Source organism: Trachymyrmex septentrionalis, unplaced genomic scaffold (assembly GCF_001594115.1).
Source record: "Trachymyrmex septentrionalis isolate Tsep2-gDNA-1 unplaced genomic scaffold, Tsep1.0 scaffold83, whole genome shotgun sequence".
Taxonomy (NCBI): domain Eukaryota; kingdom Metazoa; phylum Arthropoda; class Insecta; order Hymenoptera; family Formicidae; genus Trachymyrmex; species Trachymyrmex septentrionalis.
Window position 1 is genome coordinate 2,665,795 of NW_017306018.1, and position 17,857 is coordinate 2,683,651.

General features: G+C 30.1%; 1 protein-coding gene across 5 annotated transcripts in view; it reads right to left on the reverse strand.

Annotated features, from left to right (window-relative positions):
* The window catches only part of LOC108754948 (calcitonin receptor-like), a 112,896-nt gene that overhangs the window by 773 nt on the left and 94,266 nt on the right, over positions 1 to 17,857 (reverse strand). For all 5 annotated transcript variants that reach the window (XM_018497623.1, XM_018497624.1, XM_018497625.1 and 2 more), the window contains 7 exons: positions 12,313 to 12,404; positions 11,584 to 11,710; positions 10,754 to 10,980; positions 3,772 to 3,942; positions 3,228 to 3,351; positions 1,238 to 1,279; positions 1,065 to 1,148 (listed from right to left, as the gene is read on the reverse strand). In XM_018497623.1, the coding sequence (XP_018353125.1) occupies positions 1,065 to 1,148; positions 1,238 to 1,279; positions 3,228 to 3,351; positions 3,772 to 3,942; positions 10,754 to 10,980; positions 11,584 to 11,710; positions 12,313 to 12,404 (867 nt within the window). The remainder of the gene's footprint in view (positions 1 to 1,064; positions 1,149 to 1,237; positions 1,280 to 3,227; positions 3,352 to 3,771; positions 3,943 to 10,753; positions 10,981 to 11,583; positions 11,711 to 12,312; positions 12,405 to 17,857) is intronic.

The following is a 17,857-nucleotide window of genomic DNA, read 5'->3' on the forward strand; positions in this document are numbered from 1 at the left end:
GGATATATATATATATATATATATATTATATATATATATTATATATATATGTTTCTTTATCCCTTTTTTTCCCTTCCCATTTCATTCTCTCTCTTTCTTCCCCTTTTGTCGATGGTATATGATTAGTGGCCCGTTGCGGCGTCACCTCATTAAAACGGCACTCTACATCACGCGAGTTAGTATGCGTGCGGGTTAGTACGCGGGTGGATTAGTGGCAGGAGAGGGACCGATGTGTGTTAGTCCGCATCGCACCATTGACGAGTCGTGCATACGGGAATTTCCAATCGGGGGAATATTATTTTCTCTCTCGAGCGTCAAGCGCGGATTAAAATTGCATTAAAATGACATTAAAATTGCAAGAGCGTTCTCCATTACTCTCCCCCATTTATATTAGGTAACGTCGAATAGTTACGTTCCAGGATTTTCTGCATTACTACCATTCGGCATCTCCAAATAATCTACGAGGTTTACTCGCGACTGAAGAATCGATGGATTGAGAGAGATTGATAGAAATTCGTTCCCCTTACATTTGCTTATAAACTTTCAAAAATCCGTCACGGATACTTTGAAACAGCTTAATTCTTTTCTGTTTAAAATTCAGTTATTATTTTAAGTTTTTCATAAGAAAATTTTGTGAAATATGTATATAACGATGAATGTTTTTTTTCCAATTCCATATTGGAGTAATGTGATAATTCTGTCACTTTAGAATCCTCTTAAACATCAAGAGAAATTATGACTTGAGTAGCTATATTTTATTGCCAATGAATCGAAGAGATTAATATAATAATTACTCGCGCAAAGTATCTAATAGAAAGTATGCTGATAATAATAGGAAGGAACAACAAGATTCCAAAGGCTCTGGAATTAATCCACAATTTGGTAGATAAGAAATTCAATTCCACGAAACGGGATTTCTGTCACTCTCTCGTAATCCACTTGGTTCTTCCTTCGAGTCTTATTTCTCAAAGGGTGTCGTGGCAAGGGAGGCGGGAAGCTTAGGTCCCATTGAAATCGATTCAATCGTAAAAACTCCATACTGTCTATTCGTCAATACTGCATACCGAGACTGTTGTGGCCGTGCAGGAATTAGCTCGTTTTCGTAAAAGGGCGCTGTGATCCCACTTTCTCTTGAATTGCGCTATTACCTGTACCGCACATAATGAAAATATCATTACATAGCACAAAAGTTACTTCGGAGGTTGAAACGACCGTTTCCGTAGTCATAGGAACTTACCTCGCCGTTGCAAAAGCAAAAAAGCACAGCCACACAGAGACCCTGGAAGAGAGAAATTACATTTTACCTCGGTACATCGAGCTCGAAAACGTTTCCGAAGAAAATTCCTGTCAACTTTATTACGATTTCTTTCGCATGAGATACGAGATTTTCCGATTAACTTGCAAAAATCGTGTCACCGATGAGCTATAAAATTTTATTACCTTCCTTCCATTACGTGCTACGTTATTATTGTTATGCGGAAGGTTGTAATATTTACATAGCAGGCAAATTTATGTTAAATTTGACATATATACTAAAATTTGTGTATTATTTAAAAGTCCATCACAATTTTTATATTAATTTAAGCCGAGATGGATAGTAGAGTCAGAAAGTTATACAGAAATATATGAAAAATTAACACGCAAATGTAACATTTGGACACAATTTGGGAAAAAAATGTGGACGCATGTTTCTTTAAATAAAATTAATATTTATAATATATACATAAATATTAAATTAACAAGTACATTTTATTCATTTATTAATTAAAAATTTACGTCTTAAAAATTATTTTTATATTATAACCTATATTCAAGAAACTAAAAATAACAATAATATTAAGAAATGTTGAATATTAAGAAAATGTTGAATTTAACACAAAAATTTCAACAAGGATCAATTTTAATTCAAGTATAAAATATTTTTTATTACGCACACACAGATAAGATTAATTCCATCTCTCTTACTTTCTTTTTAACGGGATAATTTTTTTCATAATTTAATAAATAAACATTAAATTGGGGATGCTGTATTTAAATTAGATGTTTGTGAAGCGCATAAATTTATGTATTACAAAAACTTATATTTGCATCAATACTCATATTTACGTTTAAGAAGTTTTTTATATTTTGTTTTTCAAATCGTTTCCTACATGTAGATAACGATGTAACAAAAAAATTGTGAAGTTAATCGATAAACCACTTTTTGCAATGTTTCTCGTTACACGCGACGTTGTTAAGATGCGCATATATGCGTTCTAACAATCGTATTTTTCAGATATAAAATAGTTACAGCCGAAGGCTTTCAAATATCAAGATAACTGGTTCACTCGACAGAATCGTTCAATTAAATAACAATTCCATCGATTTTATACGATATAAAGCGATTATATAACAATGTAGTCATGTTGACAATGTCGTATGTGAAAGCGCAATTTCGCACAAAATTTGATTGCTCGATACTCGTACTGCTTCGAATGAGAATCTAGAAGGATGTCTCTTTATGTCTCTATTTGCATCGGATCGAGGAAATAAATACAAATATTGATTTAGAAAATTGTAGTATTGGTTAAAAATACTCGGTAATTGAATTTAAATTGCGATAGTAGTATTTGAATATTCCGTATACATCAGCGTCTACTTGTATTTTTTCCATCGTACAAAAGTCACATTTCTGACTAAACGAAACCTGATAGTTAAAAAAATTCACTGCGTCATGTTTCACAAATATGTATACACGTTTGTCTCTAACTATAACTGGCTATTTGATTTTAAAACTAGAAACTTTGAAGAAAAGATTAAAACCCTTTTTTATCATGGAAAACACTATATTCATCAGATTTGATATATATTTGTAATCGCATACGTATTTCGATATTATAAATTAACGAGAGACAAAATTCACTTTGTTAATTTATTTATACGCGAGATAGAATTTTATATGTTATGCGAAGGAATTTCTATAATATAATATAAAAATTAATTTGACATTGACGAATGCGTTGAAACGTATGAAAGAGTAGGCTGTGATAAAGTGCATATTAAATTCATGAAGCTTTCCGATGCACGATAAGCTTTACAATCTGATTCGATGTCTGTTCGAAACATGTGTCACAATGCGCAATACAATTTCCAGACGCATTCATTATATTATACATATGTATATATAATTTACTTGTTCATTTCGTTCTTAATTTTAAAGCAATACGTAAAAATACAAAAGTACGAACCTGGAAGGAAGCGGTGATTGCTGAAAGGACCTCGTGAAAATTCTCCCAAGGATGATTTTTTGGTGGCCGAAATGGAACTACTAAATAGTGAAGGCCCAAGAGGGGTACTAAAAGTACCGTGGCCCTGGTAATAAGACATTAGATAGATTGGATCACACAATATATTACGAATATTATAAATAATTGTCATCGTTAGTTTGTATTCGGAAGAATAATTATTGTCATTTTAATCTCATTGTTAGTTATTAGTATTTTACTTAAATTACTAAATTATATTACTTTTGTTAATGAAAAAAAAAAAAAAAACTGTAATATTGTTAATAGTATTGGATGGTATCGTTAAGTGAAATTTGACAAGTTTATAAAAAGCGATGCAAATAATTTATCGTGATTAAAAAATTGCACCGTACATGCTCGTAAATTTCTGAAAAGAAAGGAATACGTTCGTTACGCTCTTTGTTTCGTTCTTTTTTTTTTTGCGCCGTCATGTCAATGTACAATTTGACATGAAAGGTAGCGTACAGAAAGTGAAAAATTCAACTACCTGAAAGCTTGCAGCATAGATCGTGAAGGGCGCGTTCCAATGGCGGGACCGGCACGTAACTTCATGAGAAGAACTCGTACGATATTAGACAGGAAAAATATATTCAACAAAGTGGAAACGCATACGGGATAAACCAGCGCGATCATATAATTGCCCTCATTGATCCAGCACCTAATTGTAACAATAATTTAATTCGTTACATTTGTAATTTATTTGTCATTTATAATTAATGCAATTAATTATATTATTAATTTTTAACTTATTTACCAGCTGATACGCGCTTTTGTTTACTGATTTGTCTGCTTCTTCTAATTACAAAGTTGTACATAAAAAGTTGAATATAAAAAAACCTGAGAAAATGATACTTTGAATTCTAATGAAGTATGATTGTAATAAATTGTGTACACATCCAGTTCTTTCTATAACATTGAAACTCGGACGCGCGTTCTACCATCAAGAGGATTATGAAATACTTATTAGCTTATTACACAATACATTCAACGTACGTATAATTTTTGCTTTCACTGAGGTTTTGTGCGGTCACGTCGTGTTTCGAAGTTGCCTTCGACAGAACTTGAAATATTATGTATGTCATTCATCAGATACAAATGTACATTTGATACTTTTATTAATAAGGAAACAGGAAGTGAGAAAGAGAGCGTTCGTGTGTATTGAAGATCGATCGTACCTCAATTCTTATGTACCTAAGTATTGTATATCCACATTCGTATGTAGAAGGCGCTTAATATAAATCCTTATTCTAACAAACTTAATAGAGGAAGATGATGAAAAATGTGTCAAGGGGATAACTTCGTGACGAGCTTTCTGTAATAAATACAAAAGACTGAGAGGAAGATACATATAACAGATTGGAGGATCGCTGCTAGATATTGCCTTAACGCCGGCCGGTTATAAAACATTTACCCTACAAGATAGGGAGAGTATACTGCAGAAATATATCGACGAAAATAGATGGATAAACCAAAGAATAGCGGATGCTGACGCGAATCTTGTGTAAAACAATCACGAGAAGATTTTAAGACTGAAATTTAAGAATAAAATCTTACATTCGCGAGCAACAATATGTCACTTATATACATGGAACGACAAATATATAAGAAGTTAATAACAAATGGCCTTATTTTTATCAAAATTTGAATTATTTATCTGGATAAGGAACTTCTTAAATAATTAATTACAATCGATCTCAACAATTGTCGATTATTAATCAATTGTGCAAATTATTTCTTACTTACTCTAATATAATAAGTTTAAAAAAAAAATACGATTATCGTGACATGCGAACGTTTCATAAAATTTTCATAATAATGATCAATTCGACAACGTTTACTTTCAATATGAAAGTTGTTTTCATCAATTTGATACTTTATAACGTGGCGTGGGTATGGCTCGTTATCAAGCCGTTTATTTCATCAATGTTCCGATATGTTTCAATCTGCGTCGCTCGTAAAGCTATTTGTACACATATATACACGGAGAATGTTTCCGGCATCTGGTGCAAAGATTGAGTATCCTCATGTTATTTCGTTATTAAAGCGTATGCTGCACATAATAGTCCTCGAATGAAGTAATTTTAGTATTTCTACATAATAATAATTTACATAATAATTTTAATTAACCGATAACAGCTATCATATCGACAACGAGCATTATGAAAAGTCATTTAATATGCAGAAATGTAGAATCAAGAGACATGAAATCGAGATTGACACAATGTTGTTCAAATGTAGAAATTAATCAGATACTTCAATTTCTGAGCTCTAAGTAAAAAATAAAATTATAATACAAAAAGTGCAATTTAAAACGAAAATGTACGTTTAAGATTTATATACGTAATAAATCATTAATTTTAGTAAATAATTATGATTGAGAAATAATGTCTACGTTGCGTCAATTATTTAACATAGTTATGTACTTAAAATTTTAGCGTGGCGTGTCGTATTCAATCTTCAAACTCCGTAAAAGCTTTAAAGTCAAGCACTGTATAGAGTAACTCTGGCATATACGCCGTATCTATCAAAAACCTAATTTATTAAGTATTATTTATTATTTAAAATAAACGAACTATATCAGTAAAAAATTTGTCTACTATTATGAAAAAAAAATTAAAAATCTGAAATATTTATATTTCGTATTAAAAAATGAACTTTTTTAAATTCTTGCATTTTTGCCGTATATCCCAGGGATATATGGCTATTCATAGAGGGAGGAGGCTCATGAAAAATTTACAAATAATGCATATAAATAAGACGTGAAAATGACACAATAACTTATAAAATACATTTATAAAGTTTTATCAAGGAATTAGAAAATGATAAATATGTATATGAAATAATATGTATATAAAATAAATATGTATATGAAATAAATATGTATATAAATAATAATTACAATCTGCCCACATGTATTACAAGCGTTATGACATGAGATACATATTTTATGTAATGCGTTTATTGTATTTAGTGCAACTGAATTCAATCTGCGCACTTTGTATGCTTTGGGAATAAATTCCGCCCGCTAAAAATTATATCCAGGTATAAACAGATGGGATATACAAACTAAACAAAGAATACAAGAGCAAAGTACTTGTATTTTGTTATACAACATGCTTTACTATTCCTCTACATTCATATATCACGAAATAACCACTAAGTCTTTTGCATGTCCTAGAGTAATCATTTTATGTAGATTATAATTTATGATAGCGCTACTCCATGCAATGACAAATCGATTCAACTCACAATAATTTCATTAATATTAACAGTGAGAAAGTGAAATCAGAACACAGTACTAATGTAACATAATGTCAAAGTAGTTGCGAGAAATTTACCCCACTCCTTCTATTTTTTCTGACTTCTGCGACGTAAATCCCAACGCGGCGTATTTACCGGAGTTACCCTATAATGTAATAGATACCTTATATTGAGTTATAGCGCAGTAAACTATGGCATTTGATGGTCGAAATTGCAATATGTGGCATGTTTATTAAATTTTGCACCTTTATTAATTTCAAAAGGTTTGCAGGCCTTTGTATCTTAGATTTTCGTGTAAAATTCGTGTTGCGAAATCCCGCGACAAAGTAAAGTATCTACGTGCGTTAGAAAGTTGCGCTATAAACCAAATAAAAAAAAATCTATGTAAAACGCGTGCTATGTAACAGGATGAATTGTTCTCCAAAAAAGGTAAACCAACAATGGTTTTTTTTTGTGACCGAGACCTCGCTTTTAGTAAAGTAACAATGGTGCTCAAAAGCGCTGATTCATTCTCAGGGATTTTCTCGGGAATATGTATGTAGTGTAAAAAAACTTAACGCTATGTTTTATTAGCCTTTCAATTTTTGATCGTATCAAATTTTGAAAACTCAAGAAAACAGAAGTAGTATTAGATTAATTAAAGATTATTTAATCGTATTAAAAAAATCGCGATGCCAAAAAAATAATGCTATGGTAAACGTTTATACGGGCATTATATACAGTTTTATAAAAGTCTTCTTTCTGAAATTTTCTAAAAAATATAGAAAGAAGTAGGGATATAAGATAGCCGTCATATTATTATGACATCCTGATGGATATGGAAATATTTTTGCCTCATTTCATATCATATTTTCTTATACTCTTACGGTGATCTCCATATACAAATTTATATTTTTAGTAGATCAGAATATTTATACATAAGGGATATTACATCACTATATGAAAGTCTTTTTTTTTCGAGGAAAAAAGGTTTCACATAAAAAGATTAAATATGAAATTTAGAAGGGTGATTTTAAAGGGAAAAAAGGGTGTATTTTACATGTACTGTTTTCTTATGTAATTTAATTACGGTCTAATAAAACGTGAAATATGAATTTGCCTAATACACTTGTACAAATTATTTTTTTGGAATTTTTCTTTCAGGATTTTCCTGTTTAATAAAAAACTCTTGTCAAAATAAAATATATAAAATAAAATATAAATTATAATTTATCACTACATTATTCTAACATATTTGTTAAACCGCTAAAACATTTTGCCAATTATACTCAATATTGTTTCGGATGCAGGAGGAAATGACTACTTTGTTTATATAAACACATTTATTTCTCAGCAAGTTATATCGACAGTTTTCGTTCAGCTGTCGTATATAATGGAACGGTAATGTGATTGTCGCACCGTGGTTTCGATCTTCTACCATGGCACATTTAGCTACCGCAGCTTCATGGTGATGGACATACCTAATTTTACCATCACGTACGCAGCTGACCGCATGCTGTTCTTGCTGAGAAATTAGTGTAGACCCTAGTACCCTTTCCGTGGTCGATAGGTACCACAGGTCAATAGTCTCCTTCAACGAATATCAAACACTTCAATTAGTAGACACATTCATTCCCCGTAGTTTATTGGAAACGCAGAAAGCGAAATTGTGCTAAATTGAGGAAATTAGCATTTTCTCAAAGCACAATTATATTTTTACACGCGCTACGTTCTTATCAATCGAAAAAAACGTTCAAATGACACGCAAAACAAAACTCGCGGCCCAAATATATTAAAAAAAATAGATTAGTTTTACTTGTGGGGAAGCAAAATTCACAGAAGAACAGAGCTATATTCATATTTTGAATATAGGAGCAAAACGAAAAGTAAATATATCAAAAGTAATATATATATATATATTTTTTATATGTATGTATTTTATTTCTTCAAATGTTTTCTATGTTATACAACACGTAAAATTATGAATAGAATTCTGTTTCGAATTTGGTCGCGAATTATAGAACGTCTAAAGTGGGTTTAACATATGGAATTTAAAATGGAATTGTGATAAAATTACGGTTTAACAAAGAGAATTATAAAATTCGAAATTCATCATAACATATTTAACATTTCTTTCTTCATGTATTATATTTAATATACTATATATAATACATTTAATATTTGTCATATATGAGAGATTCTTTTACAAATCGAACACCTAATATAGAGTAACATTTTTAATTTACTACAAAATTTTTTTACGCATTTTCTATATAAAATAAACCGACACGTATTTTGGCAATTTTTTTTGTCAATATTTTCGAAAATACTAAAGATTAAAATTTAAAAAATTCGCTGATTACGCGCTTCTTAAAATCGCAATGACTCTACTTTTATTTATCCTTCAGCGTCTAAATTGAGCTATTTTAAGTTTGACATTGAGGCATTTTAAAGAATTATCTATATTTATGTATTCATTATTACTATAATTGTTGTTAAATTATGATTATTACAAACAATTAAAGTTTTACTGCTCAAAGCCACCAAAATAAAAATTAAAAAAAATTACATCATATTTCTCGTTAAATTTTCTATAAAAATCATATTTTTAAAAATAGTCATTTGATATTATCTGCGTGGAAGAAAATTTCCGCGGCGCGGCGACGAGCGGCTTTTCATTGTATCCTAATACCAGAAGCAAAAGTAAATTGCTAGCAAAATATTTTTCATTGCACGAAATTAATAAAAATGTAAATATTATGAAACAATAAATATAAAATGTAATACATAATAAAATAATGACATGGTTAATAAATAATTTACATTATTCGCTAATTTTGAATTTAGTTATTCACCTACTTAAAGTAACATCAACACACATTTCTTTCTTTATTTTCAGTTCATTAACCTGTGCCGTAGTCGTATTATGACTGCAATAATTTGTTTTCTTTTTTTATATATTATTCACATTGTTATCATTGTTATTAATATTATTATATATTATCTCATCGAAATATATCATCAATCATATTAATAACAATTTTATTATAATCATTATTTTACTAAACTATAATAAATAAAAGTTGATTGTTATCTTTTTAAATTTCTTTTACTCTCTCGCACACTTATTAACTTGTGCAATACGACGGCGACGAAGCTGACTCAGCGGCCAGCGCTTGGAAATTTTGTTCCACACAGATAATACCAAATGACCATTCTAAAAAAATATCACTTTTATAGAAAATTTAATGAGAAGTATGATCTTATGATTTTATTTTAGTGGCCTTGAGTAATAAAATGCTCTTATAAAATGCTCTATCTTTAAATACTTAAATGACTTTAAATACTTTAAATGACTTTAATTTTTTTTAATAATTTAACAACAATTATGTATATTATTATAGTAATAATGTATATAATAATAATGTATACGTCAAATATAGTTATTTTATTCTTTTATCTTTAAAAATGAGCCCAATTTGGACTCCGTAGGATGAATAGAAGTGGAGTTATCGCAATTTTAAAAAATGTGCATAATCGGTGAGTTTTTAAAACTTTAACCTTCCGTATTTTCGAAAATATTGACGAAAAAAATATTACCAAAATACGTGTCGGCTTATTTTATATAGGAATATTAAAGATAGTTTGAAATAAATAAAAAAATGTCATCCCATATTTTTTTACGAAATCCGTTCGATTTGCAAAAGAATGCCTCATATACGTTAAGATTTAATTATTGGAATCAGTATGTAATGCTTATGTTTATTTTAGCATTTCTTCAGGCTATTTGCAATGAAAAGTATTTACTGTCTATAAAACTTAGAACTCAGATTAAATAAAAAAAATAAGTTAATCAATTATCAGACAATATATGTTATTCATTTCTTTCTCGATACACAATGTTTGATTAAATCTCAAAAGATACACTACAAATAAATCTTCTAATTTCAATTTTATGAATTAATAAATACGATATATTGCATTAATTATTTTTATTTTAATGTCGCCAAAAATAGGAAAAAATAAATGCGATAGTACTTTATTTTTGCTAGCTATTATATACGATAAAAGTTTTTTTAATCTACTTTGAGCTCTCTACCTTGAGATCGAATCTTTTATTCGATTTTGATTTCCCTTTATCGATCTTATGAACAAAAGCTTCTGTTAATGCTACTAGTAAAGTAATTTGTTTTACAAGTGCAATTGATCATTGACAAATTATTACTTACTGCTCAGTGTCTGCAGGATCGTCACTGGATGCACGTAAAGCTGTATATATGATGACGATTACAGCTGGCACTGGCCATCCGAGTCCCATCAGCCAATTCACTAATTTGTGCTCACTAGTGAATGCACTCACTAGCAACGTATGCAGGTAGAAGCCTTCGCAGAGCATCCAAGCGTAGTTTGTTAATAGAAAGTAATGAAGGACTACGTGTAGAACGCGACAAGGTATCTGTAAAGTATACGATAGTTCATGAACGCCTCTTCAAAGTCAGTCAAGTCGTATTCGCTTGATGACAATCAGAGTAATTGTATCATTTAAGGTTTAAATATCCGACAATATTTTCTGATGATGCTAATAATCCTTATTTTTTAATAAATCTATATAATCAAATAAATTATCATTTTTAATCATTTTTTAATCACACCAACATATTTACCATCAAAAAATATTTTCCACATTTAACTTCGTATCACAATTAGTTAAATAAATTCTATTCTGTATGTTCAACTAATTTTTTTAAACATTTTTAACATATTTATTTTTCACTAACGTAAACAATTTTTAAAATTTTTATAAATTATGACGGTTTCATTTGTTTAAATTATAAACATATTTCTTTTTCTTTTTAAGTCTTTTCTTAATAAGAAGCTAAACTACTTGAAAAAGAAAAATACTGTATTAAGTTTTAAAGTTTTAATGGCACAAATACTATTTCCGTTGTTTTAATAAGCATCTTGAATTACAAATAAAACATAGATCCTTATTTTCATATATCTTTAAATACTTTTTTTTTTCATGGACTTTTATTAAATTTTTATTCTTAATACATACGCCATTATTAAGTAGTAGATCCGTATTCGCTACTATGAACCTGTACCAGATCAGCCACAAAGCATTGTTGAACGCGAACGACGTGAATAGATTCATGTGCAGTGTAATCCGTGCGCATCTGAGAGATCTGTGTGTAAAGAAAGTTCTCTTCTCAATTGCATTTCTTTAAAGTCTTTCCAATAAATCCTAATTTTATGTTAAAAGACAACAAAGAAAGATCTAGAAGTTTACCGAACAATTATACGTGAATGATATTTGTCTAGATTGGACCGCTATTTAAGCTAGTTTGATATTTCAAATAGTGTGAATATATATAATCTATCTTCAATAATATAAGATTTATATGTAAGATATAAAAAGTCTTTTATTCAAATATTATAATATTATATATATAATAAATGTATAAAATAACAATTTAATATCTCTATAAAAAAAATATAAATTAAAGCTTTTTAATATTGTCAAATAATACGTACTTCTTTTTGACGTTTATCTTTTGAAATTCTTAACAAGTCTTATTCCGGAGAAAAACTCGCGATTTTTATTATTAAATTAAAAAGTTATACCTTTCCTCACAAGCGATCTAATTTAGATGTTTTTTCAAACGCGAGATACCTGCAAAAGTAATTCTCAAAGTTTTTGAATTAACGTACTGTGGAACGCGTACAAATTTTAATATCTTGTTGAGGTAGTACAGGTAATAACAATGTCAATAAATTTATAACTTACCGAAAGTACGTAAGAATTCCTAAGGAAAGCAAGACAGCTACTAAGGATATCGCGTATCCCACCTCGTAGATTCCATTTATACGTTGCTGCCACTGTAATTAAATTATCAAAAATTTAAACTTCGTCTTGCATTTCTAGACCGTTCCTGATCATTTTTAAAGTGGTGCCTTAATTTTTATTAATCCGTATTAGAGGACGACACAAGTTATAATCCTATTATATCGTAGAAAATTTCGCAATTTTAGATTAAGGATCGACTACGGTGTAGTCGAGAACGAGTAACGCGAATCTGACCCCAATCGTTTCTTTGATTAATTATCATGTCGTCGTTACAATCTCCGTTGCTCGTGTACCATAGAAGAAACTAACTACCATCTAGATTTGTTATATAACATTAATTCTTTTTTAGAAAACGCATTCTTTCTAAAATATATTATAAGTTTGGTAGATAATATATTTTACAATTCATGTAAAATACAAAATACTTACGAAAATTTGATTTGAAAACCGTAAAAATGTATATTAGATTAGTACACCGTTTAAATTAACACACCGAAAAAAGTCACTAAATTTTAATAAATATTTGTTTAAATAGTATTAATTAAATATTTATCAAATGTAAACGTATATTTATTTGGTACAAGTATATTAATTTTATTTAAATATTATTTCGTTAGTAAGTATTTACATTTACTAGTAAACGTTTAGTTAGTACTATTCAAACGAATATTTATGAAAATTTAGTAAATTTTTTTCAGTGTGTGTGTAAGCTTTTTACCAAGTACTATGTAAGCTCAATTACTTTTCAGCGCATATCAAACCAAAGAAGATTAAATAAATAAGTTTTTTCTAAAGTAACAATTGCGAAATAGAGAGATAGTACAACTACATAAAACTTGATGTGACAAAAATATTTAAAAAATTAATCATTCATTCTTTGTATTCTTTCTTTCTTTTTATTTCAGAGCGAAAATTTTTGGAATCTACAGGCGCAAAAATCTACATTTGTTATCCAGGCTTATCATAACCACTTTTTACTGTCGTAAATGCATTCTCGTAACAATATTTATATTTGAAACTAGCTTTCAGAATTCTATAGATTTCGTGTATGCCAGAAAGTCGAGAAGCTTAGACCAAAATAAAAAAAACTATACAAGTTTCTCACGTAAATCCGTTTGCCCATTTTTTTGTTCGAAATATGCAACGAGCAGCGCAGCTCACCTAGCATAGTTTTAAAATTCATCCGCTTATGAGATCCTCCGTGTCCCTCGAGCCCCCCAACATACTTCCTTTACACCGTCGCATGCAAATCTTGCCACATCTGCAAAGCAAAGTCCGCTAGTAATAGGGCTTCGTAACGTTGTCCTATGTATGACAAATGTCTGCCTAGCACGAAGTGTTTATGAGGCTCGCTGTCCGAAAATCTGCCTCATGACCTGCATCAAGGACGACGAAGGCTTGGAAAATTAATCGAGCTTGCCTCGACTACGGAAGGAAAATTCAGACTTTGACCGAGCACCTGAATGTGTAATCCAGCTTGTTAAATATATAAAGTAACCAGAGAACCTCTGTGGTTCGCGATCAAAAGGATCTATTCTTGTATCTATTAGAAATGAATGATGATAGAGAGAGTCAGGGAAGACATTAACTCGTTGTTCCCAACAGACTTGGAAGAGCAGCGTTATTCTTAACCGCCACCGTACGAGCGTTACATTACATATTAACGCTACGGTTGCACGGAAAGCCTACAAGTCTGCGCTTTCACAGCCCAGCGCTACTCATAGATAAGGTGCCGCAGCTTAAATTGCATGCAAATGTAAATTAATATTTAACTCTGAGTGCATAAATCTCTCTGCAGTACCGGCGATTATTTATAAGCAAACGCTCTCAAAACGATTAAGAAGAAATTAACAAAATAATAAAAATTACACATAGATATATGTAGCAAATAAATACAACTTTATAAAACTGTAATAATTTGTTTTTAAAATTGTTTTCAAATTACATATATAAGTTTTATGAAATATTAATTTGCTTCGGCAAAATTGTTCGAGAAAGTAATCTAATTTTTCTCAAGTACAGTTTATTACCATATATTATCAAAATAAGGTTATATACAAACAGCGAGAATATTTTTATTTTAGATGAGATAAAAATAACATTTCAATTTTAAGTTTCTTATTTGAGAAGTCACGTAATCCACGAAGAGAGCTAAAATATAACAAAAGGAATTGCAACGCAGTTGAAAGCAAAATACAGCGAGTTCGCATCTTTAATTAATCCATATCTTTAATCGAATAGATGAATGTAATTATGAAAATTAGTCCAAACCTTTAAACGGATTTCACACCGTGCCACGGTAGTCACCGCTAAATAATTCATGAAGTTAGAGTATGCAGTCTGGATTTTCTAGGTTCTATCTTGAGATTACACGGCACCTAATACGATAATAGTAGGTGGATACGAGCCTGGGGTCTCTCTCTTCTTTGGGCCGGTCCAATCGGATTAACACGGGTTCCGGAAATTATACCACTGTTGCATGCGGGGACACGATAAATTTTATCAACGCGAACAAAATGATAATTGTATCCCGCCGCTTCGCTTGGTTTATTATGTATCGATAACGGGGATTACACTATCTCCCGCACTACATTGCAGCTTATTGTCATTTGCATCCGCGATCCCGTTAATATTAGGAGATAGATGAATCCTCGATTTCGTACGTGTCGTATTGTCGAATTGAAATGGAGCTAACGCTGTTTACCGATCGTATTGGATTTGGTTCGAAGTTCGCGATGCAAACGCAATAAATTCTCTCAAAATTTAACAATATTGTACAATATCATCAATTCGGCAACGAGAGCTGCAAATCTATAAAATAATAAGTCGAAATGATATAAATGTATTTACATTTCATATTGCGTATTGTCAATTATTATAATGTATTATAATTACAGATGTCTTTTACCTGCGTTTTGATATTATAAAATATTTCTGATATTGTATATATAATATATTTCTTGGTCATGTATAAATGATATCAAAATTTTATACATAACTATAATTGAAATCTATCGAAATTGCTGGTTATATTTTATTGTTGCGAGCACGTTATATTTGTATCTTTATATAATAAAGTAGAACAATAAAACTAGTTATATTATTGGTGTATGCATGGAGGGGAGAATCGAACAAAACTCTCCGAAATTTTTTCATATTTAATTATAGAAAACAATTTTTCTAACTCTGAATAAACTTTTTGTTGTCACATAAAGTATTTTTTTCTCCCCATTACGACTATGTAAGTAATATCTGGAGCTTCCGTTAATTAGAGTTTTGACAGATTGTATGAAGGAAATTTTTGCACGGTTTTTGAGCTAAAAAACTGATATATATACGCTAAAATATATATATATTAATGAGAGAATCTCATATTTCGCCTATACTTTCTTCAGGTAAAATATCATGATTTAAAAACCTAATATTCTTCTTATTTAAAATCCTATATTTAAAAATAGGAACGAGAAGGAGACATTCCAAGCATATTTCTCTGAAATATTCAAAAAAGTAATTTATTAACGCGCTATTTATAACAAAACTGATAATAACCCTTTCAGAAAAAATCCTAAATATACAACTATAAATTATATATAAGTATTATGTCAATTTCATGTATGCAAAATGGAATGTATTTGATATATGTTCTCTAAACGCAAATGTATCAGTTGCATGAATGATATCTATACAACATGAATAATAATGCATTGATCGTTGTTCGTCTATTGAAAGATTTTTCTACTTTAGAATTGATTGATGATTTTCAGGAATTTTTTTTTTAGGAATAATAAATAATGATCCTTGCAGAGATTTATGTTTTATGTTTTAACTGTATGTTATCAGAAGCTGACCATTTTTAAGGTCATACGTCACTATTCAATAACTTAAAACTTCATCAATTTTTCAATGAAATTAAAAATATTTTCCAAATATACTTTCTGAAAATATAAAAAAAAAAAGAAAATCGATATCTTTTAAAATATAGAGAGAATCTTTAATTATTATTTATTTCAAGTTCTCTGAACAATTAATGGTTCTATAATGTGCTGTACGAAGGGTCAAAGGAGTTCTCTGAACTAAATGTAATGAAAATACTTTTAATTTTCTCTTGTGCTTGTCTGTCATTAGTTAATTTCTGTAATTATCACTGTAATAATTTAGAACTGAAAGTTTAAGAGAAAGTTTCGGACTATTTGTTTCCCATGCGCAGAATATAAAAGGAAATTCAGAATTTTCAAGAATTAAATTCCAGAGCTACGAATAGATAGCGAAATCTTGTTTATCATTTAAACACAAGTTATTGCAAACGGCGTTTACTTAACAAGGCAACAGATTCTAGTACGATGCAGTGCAATGTCATGCAATACGTAACAGTTTGTTGCAAAGTTTATATAATCAAATTGTATAGCTCTTTCGTTCTCACTTCTCTCTTGTCCTTACTAGAAGTGCGACAAACGTCTGCCACATAAATATTAACTGCATACTACAATAAAAATGTAATCTCTATGTATATCTGAAAAATAACCATTGTCATGCAAATATCACGTGACATTTTATAGCAAACTGCATATAACTAAGTTGTGCAACTACTATTCATTTTCAGTTTCTTCTTGATAAAAGTACGTGCAATAAACGTCTGTCACATAAATTATTCTGGAGCTTTATGTGAATTCTTTCGCAAAACTTATTTTTTCTTTTGGAACATAAAAGTCGCATATTGCTAAACGATATAAAGTACGTGAGTAAATCCATACACATTCTTTGTTACACTGTATTTTCAATTATAGCGTATTCTATGCAATTTCATAAACAACAATGCTTTTAATAAATGCGCTGTAAATAATTTCCTTTTAAAATGATTGCCAAACAAAAGCGAACGGATTGATACTAACGATGAGAATTTTAATCAATTTATATGCTTTTGGAGAACGAGACTACGAGTATACAATTACGTTTAATGTATTTTAAGTGTATTTATTTGCATAAGCCATTTTCACGCTAGCTTCACGCTAGTTTCACGATAATATTTATCTTAGAGTCCAGATGTTGCAGATGTTAGAAACGCGAATCAATGATGATGCGTAAACGTTCATCGTGTATAGGAATGAATACAAAAGCTTTTGTCGCACCGTCGCAGCACTACGAGCGCAAAGAATCGGTTTCATTTAAACATGCAACGCCACATACGCGAGGAGAATTCAGTTCACGTCAGACACGTGTGAATTAAAAACTCTGGAATAGACCGCCATTTCTGCGAGAGGCAAATATATCACTATGTAATTTGCAAAACATAAAAAAAGGGAAAAAAAAGGGAGAGAAAAGAGAGAGAGAAAGGATGCGCACAAAGAGTAACTCGGTTACGACGGTGTATCATTAGCAGAGTCTAATGAATCCGTTTGCAATTTCGTGTTCCACAGAATAGCTGCCGAGACTAGAAGGATTAAGTAAACAAGAAGATTACTCAAATAGAAATTATTCAAGCAGATTA